This window comes from Perissodus microlepis, chromosome 13, assembly GCF_051167445.1.
Source record: "Perissodus microlepis isolate ML-2025 ecotype Zambia chromosome 13, ASM5116744v1, whole genome shotgun sequence".
NCBI lineage: Eukaryota > Metazoa > Chordata > Actinopteri > Cichliformes > Cichlidae > Perissodus > Perissodus microlepis.
In genome coordinates this window covers 20,709,947-20,727,602 of record NC_140473.1, presented here as the reverse complement: position 1 = coordinate 20,727,602, position 17,656 = coordinate 20,709,947, and the positions used below count along the sequence as shown (strand labels likewise).

The 17,656-nt window shown below is 40.1% G+C and overlaps 2 protein-coding genes across 5 annotated transcripts; one reads left to right on the top strand and one right to left on the bottom strand.

The window, feature by feature from the left end:
- Nucleotides 1-2,336: 2,336 nt before the first annotated feature.
- On the top strand, nucleotides 2,337-6,500 carry dnajc9 (DnaJ (Hsp40) homolog, subfamily C, member 9). Its single transcript, XM_084948948.1, has 5 exons — nucleotides 2,337-2,702; nucleotides 5,112-5,252; nucleotides 5,522-5,776; nucleotides 5,962-6,048; nucleotides 6,144-6,500. The coding sequence occupies exons 1-5, from the start codon at nucleotides 2,529-2,531 to the stop codon at nucleotides 6,255-6,257; spliced, it is 771 nt and encodes a 256-aa protein (XP_084805074.1). The 5' UTR covers nucleotides 2,337-2,528; the 3' UTR covers nucleotides 6,258-6,500.
- Nucleotides 6,501-6,502: 2 nt separating this feature from the next.
- fam149b1 (family with sequence similarity 149 member B1) lies at nucleotides 6,503-17,622 on the bottom strand. Of its 4 annotated transcripts, none has more exons than XM_084948945.1 (16): nucleotides 17,048-17,622; nucleotides 14,913-15,029; nucleotides 14,068-14,212; nucleotides 13,320-13,468; nucleotides 12,999-13,142; nucleotides 11,958-12,119; nucleotides 11,703-11,887; nucleotides 11,464-11,606; nucleotides 10,754-10,822; nucleotides 10,140-10,252; nucleotides 9,582-9,806; nucleotides 8,825-8,900; nucleotides 8,564-8,689; nucleotides 8,283-8,364; nucleotides 7,612-7,749; nucleotides 6,503-7,459 (listed from the first exon to the last, which is right to left on the bottom strand). In XM_084948945.1, exons 1-16 carry the CDS (start codon nucleotides 17,092-17,094, stop codon nucleotides 7,377-7,379), a joined length of 2,004 nt encoding a protein of 667 aa, XP_084805071.1. In that variant the 5' UTR covers nucleotides 17,095-17,622; the 3' UTR covers nucleotides 6,503-7,376. The 4 variants fall into 4 exon arrangements, with proteins under 4 accessions (XP_084805071.1, XP_084805070.1, XP_084805072.1 ...); XM_084948944.1 differs by having other exon boundaries at nucleotides 8,825-8,948; nucleotides 17,048-17,621; XM_084948946.1 differs by lacking the exon at nucleotides 10,754-10,822 and having other exon boundaries at nucleotides 8,825-8,948; nucleotides 17,048-17,621.
- Between the last annotated feature and the right edge of the window lie 34 nt (nucleotides 17,623-17,656).

Here is a 17,656-nt window from a genome sequence, read left to right as displayed (position 1 = left end):
TAAATTTAACGCTTCAGCTTTTATCATGAGAAATTAAGTCTGTTGGGTTGCTCAAGGCCACACTAATCTGTGGCATTTAATTAAGGGGAGATTTATGATTTATTTTGGTTAATAGATTCAAACTAAGGTTGAAATATAAAAAAATGTATTTTACGTAGACTTTAATCTCCTGATAGATTTTTTTCAGGAGAAAATAATATAGAAAAAGCAATGTTAAAAGGGCTCATTTATATATGGCATTATCACTTCAGACACAGCAGCTTTAACATCATTACACAATAATTTGTCTGCAGCATCAGCCGTTAGCCTCAATCTTAGCAGTTGATCATGCTGTGACCATATTTGGATGAGAGGATGGATTTAAATTATTAGCTAGCAATAAGGCTAGCAAGCTTGGTAATCAAGCTCCACCCATAAGCTGTAGAGGTTCAACACCTGCTAAATAAAGCACTAGAATACACTTACTAAAACTGAAAGACTACCTTCTTGGACCATTTGTATTTCACACTAATCTAGTGTTTTTGATTAGTGGAGTTGAAGCCTGCCAAAGGTTAACTGGCTACAGTTGCCTGGGTCTGGACACCTGTCAGTCAAATGGCAGATGCATTTCACCCTCCATGGAGTTTATATAAAGGGGTATAAATGCCAAAACCATTTCTGTAAAAGGTTGTTAACATGCTATTTAATGGTGTAAACTTGGGCATTTCAGCATTGGAGTCTAAGAGTACTGGAAATCTTTTACACAGCCTCAAGTATCGGTTTTAGTGAAAAGTGGTGCAGCACAGGATTAGAAACAGTCTTGTGTTGTATACTTGATTTACAAAGTGTGTGTGTGTGTGTGGGGGGTATTTAGACTTTTTACTACAGTAGAAGTTATAATCCTGCTTAAGTATTGCAAAACTGAAATATTTTTAAAGGTACACTGTGTAAAAATCTCACAAATAGATATTAGTAGATTGCAGATTACAGCCAAGGAAATTCTGTTTCCTTGTCCCTCCCAATTCAAGTGCATAATCTAAGCTACAGTAGCTGCTGTAGGACAAACAACTCTGTATCTACAGTGAGTGTAGGCTGTCTGTCCACTGCTTACCTCAGTTGTCAATATGTCAGGTGTCCATGTCTATTTAATCTGGAGGAGGCTGTAAAACTTTGTGAAAGGAGTCCGATATGAGTCCATGAGTCAGTGAAGCTCACTTTTGTCCGATGACAGCGATACTGAGGTGAGTTGTTGAGAATATCAACTTTTCTGTAGGTAAACACTGTTGCATTTTTGCCACTGAGCTGCTGTTAGCTCTTGGTAGCTGCTATTAGCCGGTGTTAGTGAAAATTTATTTGAAACAGATCAAACACAATGTGAGAGTAAAATCAAACCTTTAATAAGAGGAAAAGCGTGACTTTTAGGACACGCAAACCTAACATCAGCTGACATAGCGTTAGCTTATAACCAGCTGTTGTTGCATAGCTGGCATTTTCAGTTGGCCAGATGGGTTGCATGTCTAATCCACTAAAAATAAGTAATTGTGACAATTTGGGGAATAAATAAGCATGTTTATGCACATTTGCATGTGTCGGAGCCCTGACTTCATTTAGGAGATGAGGCTTAAGGTGGGGAGGAATATTATTATTGATGTGTATATCTGTTAAACATTGTATTGTTAATGATTTTAATCACTTATATTATTATATTATTAAGTAAAGGATCTTGAATATGCATCTGCCATACAGAAAGAAAAGAAGAAGACAACAGAGATTTATGGATGTAGTGAAGGAGAACATAGAAAGGGTTGGTGCTAGGAAATGAGGGTCACCACAGCCGAAAGAAGAAGAAGCCTTATATGTATTTAATCTGCAAAATAATAAATAATGAAAGCTTTAATGTGTGGAGTACAGAGTGCAATAATAATTAAAAGTAACAGATAAAATACATTAAACTTGAGTAAAGTATTTGAGTTACATTCCAACTGGTCCTATCTATGTATTCATTTAACTGAGTTGGAGACTGCAAGATTAAGGGTACTCTAGTTGTACTGTTTTAACACCAAACATGTATCATGTAAAAATGTATTAACATTTATAGTTTATAACATACTGGCAACACATTGAAGATGCTAAGTACATGTATACACACTATAAATACTATCTGAAAGACGTTTGGGAAATGAGTCAAGAAAAAAAAGTTATAAAGTTGTTCAAAACTATCTTTCCCCAAAGGATAAATCTTGTGTTATCTCTTGTGTAAAAGTGCGCAAGTTTTGTGTGAAAAAGAAGTCATGAAAGGCCTCATTACACATTCTGACAATGTCGGTCACGAGATCCAATCAGAAGACGTTTCTGTACGTTACGCAAGCGCGTCGATGCACGCAGTGGTCTCTGTGACAGGCTAGCGCGCCAAATTGATGTTACAGACAACAGAAAACAAATTAATGCTTAGCTAGCCACAAAACTACCCGGTACACGTCGCGGTGAGTCTTAGGACGAAATTGTTTTTCTGTCAAAGCTCAGACTGAGGCACCTGGTCCGCTGTTAGGATGGGTCTGCTCGAGCGTTGCCAGGAGCTTTTTAAGACCTCAAACTTGTATGAGGTTCTGGGAATCAACAAAGAGGCGACAGAGGCTGAGATCCGGAGGAGCTACTACAAAGTGTCGCTGAAAGTCCATCCAGACCGGGCTCCTGACGACCCGCTGGCCACAGAGAAATTTCAGGTGAACGCTCGTTGTTGTTGTGACAACACACATACACGCAGAGATTAAGCTAGGCTTGCGAGCTAGCTAACTGTAGTTGCTGTGAATAATCTCGCACTGTGCCATCACAGACTTCACCCCAGTAACATCCAGTCGCGGGATTTGGACATGCGTTTGTAGTATCTACATGATTACAGAGATGTTTTGAACATCCCCCAGTGATACTAAATTTTCACAATAATTCAGGTGCAAAACAGACTCGTTAGGTAATTTATATCCCACATATAAGTTACCCTGTAAACTGAATTCAACACTTTTCTTACTACCTCAAATAGAACCTGTCTTAGAAAGTCAAGCAGGCTAAACGAAACAGTTGAGAAACTAAGTCTCACATCTATGGTGAGAGCCATTATCCACAAATGGAAAAAACGTGGAACAGTAGTGAACCTTCCCATCAAAGACTCATCGAGGAGGTAAAAAAAAATAACCCCAAACAACATCTAACGAACCTCACTTGTCTCTGTTAAAGTAAGTGTTCATGATTCAATAATAAGAAAGAGACTGGGCAAAAATGACATCCACTGGAGAGTTCAAAGGCGAAAACCAGTACTGATTAAAAAGACCACAAAGGCTCATGTCACATTTACAAAAAAAACCCAAACAAACAAAAAACATTGTAATGATCCCCACGCCTTTTGGGAAAATATTCTGTGGACTCGCTAGGCAAAGTTGAACTTTTGGTTTGAGTTACATCGGGTGTAAAACTAAGACATAATTTCATAAGTATGATATGACGTTATTGTGATGGCCGCTGCTGGTTTAGGACCTGAATGACTTGCTGTTATGGATGGAACCATGAATTCTGAAAATGCAGAAAGTCCTGAAGGGGAATGTGTCAAGCAGAGACAAAAAAAAAAAGAAAAAAAACCCAAAGATTATGCAGTGGCCTAGTTTAAGTCCAAACTTAAATCAGATCCAGATGTTTTGGCATGACATTTAACAGGCCGATCATGGTCAAAAACCTTCCAGTGTGGCTGAATTAAAACACTTCTGTTGTAAAGAAGAGCGGGCCAGATTGCCTCCACAGTGATGTGAAAGCTTCATTGCCAGTTATCACAAACACTTGATTGCCATTCTTGCTGCCAGTGGTGGGTTTTGTCTAATATCAAAATGTGTTTAGTGATCTAAAAAATGTCAGTGATATGCAAAAAAAAAAGGGGGGGGGGGGAACAGAAAACAGGGGAGGAAAATACTTCTTGCAACAAAACTGTTAATTTAGTGTTGTCAGGTAAAGGCACTTGCTAAGGTATTGGAAGTTATTGACCATAATTAATTAATGAATGACTGTAAATAATAATAATAAATTTTATTTTAAAGCACCTTTCAGAACACTCAAGGACACTGTACACAGCAGAATAATAAAAACAAGCATAAAAGCAGACAATTTACAAAATCATATAATGCAAAACATAAAACAGATTTAAAATAGCAGAATGGAAAAGGTTATGTGGGATAAGCTATTTTGAACAGGTGAGTTTTGAATCTAGACTTAAAAAGAGAAAAGGAAGTAATATTTCTTATATCAGGAGGTAGGCAATTCCAAAGTCGAGGAGCAGAGCAGCTGAAAGCCCTGCTCCCCATAGTGGCGAGGCGGGGGGAGGGGACAGAGAGAGAAAGAGAAGAAGATGATTTAAGACGCCAAGCTGGAATGGTGATCTGAACCAAATCAGCGAGTTATGGAGGGGAGAGAAGATGAATAGCCTTACATGTATACAAAAGTATTTTAAAATTGATGCGATATTTGACCAGCAGCCAATGAAGCTGTTGCAGGACAGGGGTGATGTGGTGAATAGATGGGGTCCTTGTGATAATAGCAGAGTTCTGGACACGTTGAAGCTTATGTATGGACTTTTGGGTGAGACCAAAAAGAAGTGAATTGCAGTAATCAATCCTAGAAGTAACAAGGCTATGAACAAGAATAGCAGTGGCATGTGGAGTGAGAAAAGGATGGACAAGATTAATGTTGTGCAATTGGAAATATGCAGACCGAATAACATTATTGATGTGTGAATTAAAAGATAAAGTACTGTCGAGGATGACACCCAAACTTTTCACACATGGAGAAACAGAGACCGGTGAGTTATTGATAGTAACAGAGAAGTTATTAGTTCTGGATAATGTTGATTTAGAGCCTGCCAAAAGAAGCTCTGATTTCTTTTAGTATATCAAAATGCCTATAATATAAAGGCTGTGGCAGCATCTCACAAATGTCTCTTGTCTAGTTCGTATATGTATATATAGGTGCAGCATTTTACAGACTAATATCAAGTAATGGCCTCAGTTCATCAGTGTTTCAATGCACCTCTAAATCAGTGTGTAATACCATAGTTTTCAGTAAGAGTTGTATTTTGGTGTAAAATGTCCCTACAGGTGTTGGGAAAGCTGTACACGGTGCTGAGCGATAAGGAGCAGAAGGCTATTTACGATGAGCAGGGAGTGGTGGATGAAGAGTCTGACGTCCTGAAGCAAGACCGCTGCTGGGAAGACTATTGGAGACTGCTTTTCCCAAAGGTACCAGAGCACAGAATGAGTTTTGTTTTTTCACTAACATGACTCACAGTGAATGTTGTTTGTCTGTCTGTGTCCTGGGATGATGTGACACCTGAAGCGAGTCACTTAGAGGAGGAGGTTACAGCAAATAAATGGTCAGACTACACCTATGCATAATAGTAAATTGGTGCAAGCATAATATATTTCAATTTGGTTTTTTTTTATTATTATTAATGCATTAATGTTCATATTAGTCTTCACAACGTGCTGTCTTTCCACCCACCTCATAGATCACAGTCCAGGACATACTTGAGTTTGAGAAGACGTACAAGGGCTCTGACGAGGAGCGACAGGATGTGATCAAGCTTTACTTACAGCACGAGGGAGATATGGACGCCATCACCGCCTCAGCTCTGTGCTGCTCCCAAGAAGATGAGCCCAGGCTGTGCAGCATGATCCAAGATGCCATCGATAGTGGCGAAGTAACAGCCTTCCCAGCTTTTACTCATGAGGCCGAGAAGAAGAAAAGGGCCCGGAGGAAGAGGGTGAGAGATGTGTTGGTGTTGAATCACAGCCTATGTGCAGGGTTTTGTTTTGTTTTTTTGCCATGATTGTTAGATGGCCAAAAGTACTTGTGAAACTTAAATCATTGCTAATAATTTGTAAGAAATGAGTACAAAAGATAAGGCTCCAGCGTCATAGAGCTTAATGATTGCACCTAACCTTGCAGGCTGATAGAGAGCGCCAAGAAGCAGAGGAAATGCAGAAAAAGATGGGGCTGGACGACCAGGATGACAGTCTTGTGATGATGCTTAAGGTGACAAATGCACGTGCAGATGTTAGAAAGTTTCAGGGGTATAGCTTGTTTATCCTCTGACTAACTTTGCTTTCTTCTTGTTTCCTTCTCTGCAGCAACGACAGCAGTCCAGAGAGCAAAATTTTAACAGTTTCCTGTCTGACCTGGAAGCAAAATACTCCAAGAAAAGTGCCCCAAAACCCCAAAAAGGGAAAAAAGCAAAAAAGTAAAATGTTCTAATATTAGTAGATACAATGTATGTAAGTTCTGGAAGATAACCACATTCACAAAACAAACAACTTTGGAAGAACATTCATATACACAGTTGTACAGCTGCATTCTGTAATCATTGAAATGATCAGCCTCAGTAGCTTTTATGTGACGCTGTATTTTGTCTCATTTGTTTTTTTCTGTTAATCTTAAAAAAAAAAAAAAAGACCCCAAAAAACAAATAAATCCAGTTATGTAACACATCATTGCTTCACAGCTTTGTTTATTTATTTTTATAAAACAGGTTAAAAGAAAATGCATTGCAGAAAATTGTTGACTTTTTTTCAAGCTTTGTGGCATGGCTGTCTGGTAAATGATCCTGAATACATATAAATTTACCTTTTTGCAGTAACCCTGATGTTACCTGTCGAAGCACCCCGCTTGGCTTAGCTTAGATTTAAAAACGTTACATCCCGTAAAATGTTTTGTACATACGTGACAAGCTATTTACAAATAAAGTTTAATATCACTGCCTCTTATGTTCCTTTTGCTGTCATGTCATGCAGCTTAAAACCCACAGCCCCTCTCGTGATTTAAAATAAGCTCGTCTTTTTGTTTTCCTTCCTGTGTACGATGATATGCAAAGAGGCTATGGATAAATGCTTGTCGTGTCCCTATAAAAGATACAGTACCAAACTCTCCGATTTAGCTTCAGAGAGGAAAAAAAGTGCTTTTTATCCTCTGTAATCCTGTCGGGATGAATGTGTTATTCCCTGCATAGTGGGTTCCTGGTACAACAATGCAGCACAGAGGATAAATATACAGTACGTTCACATATAAATAGATATATACATATTTACATCATACATGAACTAAGGTCTAAATATGCAGCTCATACTGTACATGAAGATGGAGTTATTGTTAATAATTATTTCTGTTTGGCAGCCTCATAAGCTGATTTTTGAAATACAAAAATAGGGTTTTAACAAAAATATTACAAAAGCAGCATAATATGAAAAAAAGAACCTGCTACTTCTGTAAAACAAAATTGTTCAGTGGGCACGGATGCTGCAGAGCATTGCACTTTGTTGCACTTTAATAAAGATGAGTGGCTCGAAAGTCTGGAGTTTAGAGGCAAACTACAAGCCAGGTCTGCTAGCTCTGGATGAGATGCCTCCTCGGGTGTGAGACCGAGACGGGACTGACGCAGGCACCAGTGGAGCTGAGAGGAAGAATTAAAAAAAAATAATAATAATAATTTAAAGTTAATAAACAACCTTAAAACCGTACTTGCTGCTTCAATCTCCCGCATTTATAGTTCAGTTCTGAGGCCCGAGTATGAAAGAGTTTCATCAGCCACTTTAATCTACTGACCTGGGACAGGGGCTTGCGGGTCCGGCTCCTCTTCGTCTTTGATGGGCGAGTGCCCCAAGGGGTGGTGGGAAAATGAGTCCAAAAAAGACGAGCTGCTGATGCCAAGACTGATGCCCGTCACACCGATTCCAAGGGAGTCTGGTGCAATGAAGGAATAAATGAATGCATAAGTTATTAGGCGATGTGCTACGAAACGCGCCTTAAAGTGCATGTTCAAAACAGGAAACGGGCCAAGAGAAGCAGGAGTGTTAGCTCACAGTATCAGTGATTCACTTTACCCCAGGATGAACTGTTGAAGGTTATGAACTATGAGAGCACATAAAAATGATTGTTTTATTGAAGTATATCCACACACTGAGTCCGCTATAACAAGCAGTATGATAACAATACTGCTTAGCTAAAACTTAACTAGAAGAACAGTAAAGAACGAATGAATAGAACAGAGCTAAACGTAGCAGTGAAATGAATGGGATTGCATACATACAGAAGTGTATTAACCTTTTTTTAAACAATAAAATCAACTTTTATTTAACCTTAAATGACCGTATTTTGAACATGAGTAGTCGAAGAAGCAGATATAGTCTTACAGAGTGGCGTTCGGTAACCAGGGCAGTACATCACATCAAGATTTTTAATGGTTTCTTTTCAAATATTCAGGTTGAATTTCTGACCTGTGTCCACAGAGGCTCTGCCTGGCCGCCCCTGCCCAATGTTGTCCAACACTGTGAAGGATCGACGGTATGGAGTATCTGACTGAAAGCAAAGTGAGGCGTCAAACATGCTTACAATTCAGAACGTTAACCATACCAGAGAATAATATAGAGTTACTGATGCCATTGTGACCTGATCTACAATCTAATTACTGGAAAATAAAAAACATTACATGACAGCTTCTCTATGGAGTCAGAAATTAAATGACTGTATTTTCTCTGATGATTAACCAGCATCTCACCCTGTAAGTGTGGGTTGTGTTGGGGCGAGAGAAAACGTCCAGTAGGTGGTGGCGATCCCTCGGAACTGAACTGCCAGCTTTGTCATTTATAGCACTGTGGGCACGGCTAGATGGGCCCTTCTGGCGCTGGAGGGATATTTTTAAAAAGAAAAAAGAAATGGGCACAAAGTTGACTGTCTGGCTTTATCTACATTCATAAAACACTCTCTCTAAGTTTACTGGCACATTACTTAATTATCTACTTGGTGAGAGTGCCTGTACCTGTGCAGTTTTAGATGGCTGCCCTGAGTAAGATGAGTCTGGGTCTCCGGTGCTAATGGGCGGAAGAAGTGTGTTTCTGCTTAGAGGCAATGGTGGAGAGGTCAGTTGGTCACTGGCTGTGGGTCTGTGGATGTGTGGATGAAGACAGTTTTGTCATTTTATCCATGCTTCATCAATAGCTCCCCTTTTTTAAAAGAGATTTCAGAGGGGTTACTCTTAAACCCATAATAGAAGAGAGGATAAAGGCCTAAAGTTTTATTTACCTTTTCTAGGCCCTATGTGCACGACTATTTATTGTCTAGATGCACATAGACTGCATTTCGTTGCCTTGGACTTGTGACATGTGCAATCACAATAAAGTTGAATTCTATTCTATTCTATTCTAAAATCAAGTTTGTTGAAAGCAGCCACAAATATGTGACAGACAGAACTAAACTGAAATTCAGTCTGACATCCCAGAGAGCAGTTTACACTCTGATTTTCCAACATACTGGGTGCTTCTTCATATGCTGCACAATAGTTATACATGAACAATCAAGCACTAGTCAATCAGTGTGGAAGCTCACTACCTGACAACGTCTGACAACAGGCTGAGTCCTGCATGTGGCACTGCCACAGCCATAAGCTGAAATGGAGTCTGTTCTAAAGGCAAGTTCTCTCTACATCTGCAAAACTTCACAGGGTGTAGGAGGGAATGAGGAGAGAAAAAGGGAGCATTGTAGGAACTGGGATGGGTTCTCGTGATGCTAAAACTCACAGACGTGTCCCGCGGATGACCTCATCCATGGATCCCACTGCGCTCGACTGACTCGGATTGGGAACAAGAGGCAGGAGGGTTCGGGGAGGAGGGTTCCTGCGTCGGGCCGATTGTGCTGGGCGGGACAGCGAGGAAGAGCTCTGCTCCAGGGGTCGGCGAGGGCGAGGTTTGTTGGAGGGGACCGCGCTAGATCCCGGTCTGTGAGACGCACGCTCTTCTGGCTCCCTGAGTGGGAAGGAAAGAGAGCAAAACACGTTCGATGAATAGTCTGTTTGCAACCAGCCAACTGGCTGAGGACTCTGCCAAACAAGGTGTTAGGACCAGGGACAAAAACACTGCATGAATGATGCTCTGTACCTCTTGTCCTGCAAAATGTGTTTTTCAGTAAATGGAAAACTGCAAGATATCTTTGTCTCTTTTCTCTCTGAGTTAAAGATTTAAATCACATATTAGAATTCAGAACTGTACTAAAATTAATTTCCCTGTTTGTTTTTAGTTTTTTAGTTTTTTTTTTTAAAGCCACTGCTCACAGGTTAAGACAGTAATATGTGATCATACTGGCTTCTATCCGGCACACCCAGGTTCCTCTGCTGAAGGGGGATGCTGTGGATCACGATGAGGTCGTTCAGGTTGTGCTGAGTCGCGGCTGCTCCTACAGGGACTCTTCCAGCCTGGGGTTTGGTGTGAGATGAGTGACAGATAGTAATGAGACAGATGGGATGAAAAGTAAAAGATGGAAATGATTAAGGGGTCAAGGAGGGGACAAAACACATAATATAAGAAGAGGCTAATAGGGCTAGTTATTTCCATATGTATAGTGCAGAAAAATTGCCAAGAAATGGTTATTCGTCATGCAGTGATGTAAGGAGGGCCCCATATTTGCTATGGCACCAAAAAGACAACAGTCACAACACTAAAAATGCAACAAAAACAATAAGTAGCAAAATAATACATTCCAGCACTCTCCTAAAAAAGGAAGGCTCTAACTACAGTTAAACTTGTACATGTTTAAAGTAAGTTGCAGTTAATTAAAAAGATAAACAGATGGCGACACTTCGGTGTTAATCAACAGTCACAAACACGTTTAATCTAGAGGTAAAGATAATGAGCCGCTGTGGACGGCATGCACACAGCACGCCACCATTTTGGCTCTAAGTGAGGGTGTTACATACACTGGAAGGCCTTTTCTGCTTTTTGGATTTCCGTCTGGACTTGTGCTTTGAGCCCCTTGACTTTGTGTTCTTTAAGTGAGAGTGGAAGAGGGCATGTCCAAAGAAAGAGACAGTGGATAGAAAGGAAAGGAAGGAAGAAGTGTAAGTGAGAAAGAGGGTAATAAGAACAGAAGAAAAATGGATAAAAAAAATAAAAAAGAATGACCAAAAGAGATGAAGTAAGACAAAATACATTGGCATGGTGAAGAGTGGAAAGTGAAGAGGGAAGAAAAGAAAACAGTTAATGAACTGGAAGCACTGAAAGAGTGAAAAGCAACAGGCAGGGGTAATAATTAAGTGTGAACTCTGGAGGAGACACATATGACTCTAGGTAAAATGAGTCTTACCTCAATCCATACGAAAAATGTATTCATTAACTCTATAAGACTAAACTTGCCAATTCAAATGACTTCTTTTCAGGTACTACATTGTCATTATTAAAGTGAAAAAGGCGCCACATAATAGCGACACTTTTTTAAATATACAAAGGAAATCTATAACTATTTATGTTCTTCTATTATAACATAGTCACTTAGTTTGATGGCATCTACTAAAAGAAAAAAAAAATTCAATTTTGACCCTCCTGATAGTGATGAAAGTGAAACGAGGCCCACAGTCTGAACTCCCTTAGACGCACCCCGGTGCCTCCCATTACTCCTCAGACCACTGACCTGGAACTGCATGCCAGCTGTGAGTGGGGGCACCCGGCTCTGGCCAAGTTTGGGCAGCATCGTGGGCAGCGTGGAGAGCAGCATAAAGGGATTCTGGAAATCTTGCTGCACGGGGCTCAAGTTCCCAGAAATATTTTCATCATCTGCCAATGACAAATTTAAAACTGTTGTGCATAAGAATGTCGATTTGTTAATTAGAGTTCAGCCTAACGCATGCAAACCAGTCAAATTCAGCCTACATGAAGTGCAGCATTCCCAGTGGCGTTGAACCAGCTCTTTCATGCAGCCAATGAGCTGCCGCCACACATCATCAAACAGCAGATCGAGAACAGCGTGGCGGCGACACCGGTATGGTGAGACTGGGGGCAGACATTTATGCCTCCGACTCGACTCGGAGCAATCCTGTTCCCACTGGTCATCCTCCCTGCAGAAATAGGATCTTATAAGAAAATGAACAACACATAAACAGCAATTCTGAAAACAGAGTAACTTACAAGTCTGTGCTATCAAAAGCAAGATATTCCTCCATCTGACCCTCTATTTCAGTCACTCTATTCTTGTCATGGCTGCCAATGCCGCTGGAGGTACCAGGCTGAGCATCCAAGTCTGGTGAATTGGATCTGATCAGATGTGCTCTCCGGCCCTGCACATTCAACCTTACCCCCACCAAGAGAAGACGAGACTTTATTAAACAAGGTCATTTCCATAAAAACTAAATCCCTCAAATTCAGCAGACAACCACATGTTGAAAAGTAGAATTAACATAATTTTAATATGTACAAACAGGCTTAATCTAATCTCTTTTATATCAACTCGATTTACGGAAAAACTAGTTAGATAGCAGAGCAGCCTAATTCCTACTAGTCTATCAGTTAAAAGTGTGAGTCAAAGCATCATTTTCTCAGAACCATGATACCCACCGTGACTTTGGCTCAGATTATTAATTAAAAAGCCAGAGGATCTAGGTCACAAAACCAGAGTCAGCCAGGACTCCTCTATAATTGATGCAAAAACAGGAGTAATCTGGACAGCCAACATCCACTCAAGAAAGACAGACAGAGGCATTGCAGTTTTTCTTTAAATAATAAAGCAAGATATGGCTCTTTTGGGCTTTGAACATACATAACTGCTGTAAACTGTTCCATAGTTAGTTAGTGTTAACAGAGTTTATTGACAGTAATGACTGATAATTCTTGTCTCTGCTGTTTCAGAGTATAAGCTGAAGACTGACTGATAAAACAAAATACAATGTCCATTTTAAGCGGCATTGACAGGCTGTTCTGAGTAACGTCTGACATTCCTTCAGCTAAGAATGATAAAAGCGATAACATATCAGCCATAATTTTGTGGACACAAATCAAACATAACAGCCTAAGATACTATCTAAACTGCACCCTCCAAGATAACGCTAGATCAGATGGTGAGATACCACTCACACACACGCAGAGATATCTTCGTATATCTGAGAGACATGCAACAGGTGATCTCTAACCTTGTGTATCGACTCAGTGCAGAGTTGAGACTTTGAGACTTACTCTGTTCCTTCCCTGTCTTTCTCCTGGGGTTTAACGCTGCTTTCTTTGCCCGCTGACAGCCTGCTGGAAGCGCTGCCTTTCCCTGAGGTAGTATACCACTGGAAGCCTTCATCACTGGGACACAGCAGCTGAGTCCCCAGGATACTGAGTGACACACACACACAATGAATATGTAAAACAAGTGTGATTCTGTAGAAGAATGGAACACCTTTACAGGTTTTTCTCCACAATCAGAATTAGTCTTTGATCCCACTGCTGCCCCATTTCATTGGGAATTAAAAAAAAGGGCTGGCAGATGATAGGAGACGGCGGATTAAATACCGAAGATGAGGGAAACGTGTGGCCCACTGCTGACATTCATCCTGGAGCCCCTGGAGTATCCCTCCCCCACTGCCTCTTCCCTCATAAAGATCTTTGTCGATCTCCTCAAACATTTGCTGCACCTGCCGTGATGCCGCCTTGTCAAACTCCTATGGGACGGAAACAGGAACACAGGAAAGAGAGTTATTCTTCACGACTAAAACTCCCCACATTTTACTTACTGGCAACATATCGCTATTCTATTCAATGCAAGCAACAACGTGCATGATAATTAGCTCTTAGTCTCTTGAGGTGCATTCAAGTGTCAAGTTGTTCATGTCATAAAAAAAGGTCAGGGCGGAGAAAGATGTATATTTAAAAGATGTCTCTTAACTGAGAGTTTTTGCTTCTCAGAAGCAACTTGAGGACAAAAAAACTAAATAAATCATTGAGTCCTAAAAAAGTTTTGTAGAAACAGCAGGGTCACGCAGAATCAGACTTTGTGTGTACAAACAAAGCATCCACTATACTATATAAATACTGTGTTCATCTGTCTTCTTCTAAATGTTTCCACAAATTTGTGAAAAAGAGGCAAATGTTAGCGACTAAATGAAAATCTAACATAGGACTGCAGCAATGTGTTTGTGTCTATAATAAGACAACAGAAAAAGAAAATCAACATATCTAGTGTTTTAGTGTGCACAGTGTGTACATCCTTTGTTTTACAGAGTCAGGCTGGCATCAACAGTTGTCTCGTGAGCAGACTTACATCGTAGCCCCAGGAGAAAACAGAGCTCCTCTCGGTGGAGATGCCAGTACCCGTGGAGCTGTGAATACCTAACCAGGACTGGCTGGAGTCTACTGAGATGACAGTGGGGCACTGAGAGTGGCCTGAAGCAGCAGATGTCTCTGAGCTAAGCACAAAGACAAAACCGTTATGTAGCCTGGCTGTAAAATCAATGTGAAGAACCAAATGCCCTATATGAAGTGTCTTGTGTTTCTAGCACTTGTTCTTCCTTTTCAACACACGATTTCTCTTTTCATCAGTTTTTCTTGTACCAGAAGAAACGGAAGAAACCAACAACTTGTATAATCTGAAAAATAAGCCTCTGTTACTCCGCTGAGGGAATCGAACTGGTGTCAGCTGCTGATATTATCAAGATGGAAAGTGTAGGCCAAATGTCAAGGCAATTGAATATTCTAACAGGCTGCCTCATATTTTATTCTTTTAACTGCGCATCTGAAGGAGGCAATGTGATATAAATTAATCCGCTGCTTCTGGGTGTCACATAGCAAGAGCCCTAAGAATCAGTTGTCTGCTCAAGATGGTGTAACATTACAAAATACACAAGCATGAGAATGTGTGTATGTGTGACTGGTTGCAGGCTGTTTTATTTCAGCCTTATTCTGGTGTTGCTTAGGTTTGTCTGCTTACATAACAGCCAAGAAGTAAGGCTTGACTACTCTGCAGTCATTTTGTAACATACTCTAGGCACTTATTTGAGCACAGAGTTTCTTAAGTACCACTGTCTTTGTTCTCACACAGATTTCAATACAATACTGTAACAAGCCTGGCGTGTGAGTCCTTCTGCAGAATGACCAGCACTCAGTTACCTGTTGTGTGCAGAAGCAGCTTCTTGCAGGTCATGGAGGTAGCACGGAGGGGTTTGGTTGTCGTCTGCTTCTTCTGGAAGAGGATGGTGGTCAAGGCTGCTTCGAGACAACCCACGACTGCAATAAAGACAGATTTAGAGCATTCAGTGAAAAAGCAATCAACAAAAGAGTGTGCAATTGCATTTTGGGATGCTAGGGAAGGATATTAATATGTCAGCTCCAACTACCAAGTCTGAATCTGAACACTGTGTTGAAATACAATTGAAAAAAAGCATGCATGCAACTAAGGTGTGCAAAAGCTCCATTACCATGAGTCTTATTAAAATTATTTTTGCAATGAGAAACACAGCCTTTATAAAAGGGAATGATAAGGTCAAAGCAGATTACGATGGATCTAAAGGAATCAGATGTAGAGTCCCTATTATAGTCACTGATGAACTTATGGCACATATACAGTGCTGTGAAAACTATTTGCCACCCTTCCTAATGGCTGATTCAGATCATCAGTCAAATGTTAAGATTCGACAAAAATAACTCTGGTAAATACAACATTGAGTTTTTAAATGGATGTATGGGTAAAACCTAATAACTGGCTTTGCCACCCTTGGCAGCAAGAACTGCAATTTAGAGTTTGTGTTTGCGATAACAGGCAATGCTTAAAATTCACTAGGGAAGAATTTTGGCCCACTCATCTGTGTAAAATTGTCATAACTCAGCCACACTGGTGGTTTTTTGAGCATGAAAAGTCATGCCAAAGCATCTCAATCAGATTTAAGTTCAGACTTTGACTAGGGCACTGTAAAACCTTAATTTGTCACCTCCATTTAGAATGCATTTGCTGGTGTGTTTCGAATTATTGTTCTGCTGCAGAATTCATATTTCCATCAATTATGCTTCATCTAGGTCCTGGGGCAGCAAAGCAGCCCCAGACCATCATACTACCACCACCATGTTTGAATGTTGCTGGCAGTTCTTTTTATGAAACGCTGAGTTAGTTTTACACCAGATAAAACAGGACATAAACCTTGTACAACGTTCAACTTTTGTCTCATCAGTCCAAAGATTCTTTTCTCAAAAGTCTTCATGAAGGGATCACCAAGATGTTTTCTGGCAAACGAGATGAGCCTTTGTTTCTTTCTGGTCAGCAGTGGTTTTTGCCATTGAACTCTCCCCTGCATGCCATTTTTGCCCATTTTCTTTTTTTTGTTGTTGCTGAATGATGAACACTGATCTTAATTGAGACATACGAGGCCTGCAGTTTTCCAAAAGCCTTAGAAATGGCTTTGTCACCATTTCCAGAATAAAAAAAATCCAGTGAATTTGTTTCTCAGCTGTTTTTGAGTTTATGTAGATTGTGGCTCAGTGTGTTGCTTTTTGAGATCTTTTGAGATCTTTTCACCCACTTACTTAAATTATTTCTTAATTCAACAGGTCTGGCAGTAATCAAGCCTGGGTGTGGCTAGTGAAATTGAACACAGCTTTCCAAACAATGTGGTTAATTTATGGCATAACAAGGGAGGGCAAAGACTTTTTCACACAGGGGCAGGTAGGTTTGGATAGCTTTTTTCCCCCCAAATAAATGAAATCATTTAAAAACTGCATTTTGCGTTTAGTTGAAATCTAAATCTTTGTTTAATATTTACTCATATGTTTGTCTATTTTTTCGCTGCACTGTAATATGACAAGATGACATGAAGAAAACAGACACCAGTGAAAACAGCTGGAGATTATGTGTTTTTTTTAAACATTACACTGTGATTACACTTGATTCCATTGTATCTGCCCATAGTGTTGGTTTTGTATCTCTTATTGACTCAATCTCATTAAATAAATGTCTACATTTCATTCTTATGGCTTGACAGCTTTCTCTGGAGAGAAAATAAATAGAGTGGGTGGTATGAAATAAAAATGTGACAATCAACTAAAATGAGCTGATTGCCATGTTCACACTGCATCTGTCTAAAATAGACCACGGGCAAGCTGGAATATCGCCACATCGATCAACACAAATTTTACTCTTTCTGTCACTAGTGTAGGTTAACAGTCAATCATCAAACCCCCCTCCACTGAATAATAGCAGCATTCAATAACCGTTAGGGAAGGAAAAAAATAAAGAAATTATGTCAGCTACTCACATCTCGAGTTTGTGCGATACAGGTCTCCGGTTGTATCGTGAAATCATTCTCCTTTGCCTCCGTTTTATATGCTCAAACCCTCTCCTCTCCTCCTCGCCTCCACTTCCAGGACGCTCAGGGAACGGTTCAGATGGAGCTCTGACATTTCCTCTAATATTAGCCCGCAGATACTCTGGAAAGAGACGCTGTTTCTTAACGGCTGCAGCTAAGCTACGTCCAAAAAAACTAAGCTAGCTACTGGTACGAGGGTGGCCAGATTATTAAAAAAGGCACAAATAACATCATACAATTTCCACATTCCCTCATAAAATAATTCTTGGTTTACTAAATGAGCATATTAGGTAGCCCAGAAGTTCACTATTAATTACGTTTCTCTCGCTATATATATATATATATATATATAGATATATATAGATAGATAGATAGATATACACATATATCTATATATATATAATTTTTTAATGAGTGTTTAACGTTATTGGAGCAAGCTATCGCCAGCTCATAGGATATTCTTTGCTAAAGCTAGCATCACCACCAACAACAAAAAATAACGCGGGTGTCATGGATACGCAGCTTCGTTGCCCCGAGGGATCGCGGGAAATGTATTTC

Bases quoted from the DNA above. Each gene is read 5' to 3' on its own strand.
- dnajc9 (XM_084948948.1), top strand. From the start codon at position 2,529: ATGGGTCTGCTCGAGCGTTGCCAGGAGCTTTTTAAGACCTCAAACTTG. The intron at 2,703-5,111 runs GTGAACGCTCGT...ATGTCCCTACAG, and splicing joins TGGCCACAGAGAAATTTCAG to GTGTTGGGAAAGCTGTACAC. The intron at 6,049-6,143 runs GTGACAAATGCA...CCTTCTCTGCAG, and splicing joins GTCTTGTGATGATGCTTAAG to CAACGACAGCAGTCCAGAGA.
- fam149b1 (XM_084948944.1), bottom strand. From the start codon at position 17,094: ATGATTTCACGATACAACCGGAGACCTGTATCGCACAAACTCGAGAT. The intron at 11,607-11,702 runs GTAGGCTGAATT...TGTCATTGGCAG, and splicing joins CTGGGAATGCTGCACTTCAT to ATGATGAAAATATTTCTGGG. The intron at 7,460-7,611 runs GTCAGTAGATTA...TCTTCCTCTCAG, and splicing joins CCCGCAAGCCCCTGTCCCAG to CTCCACTGGTGCCTGCGTCA.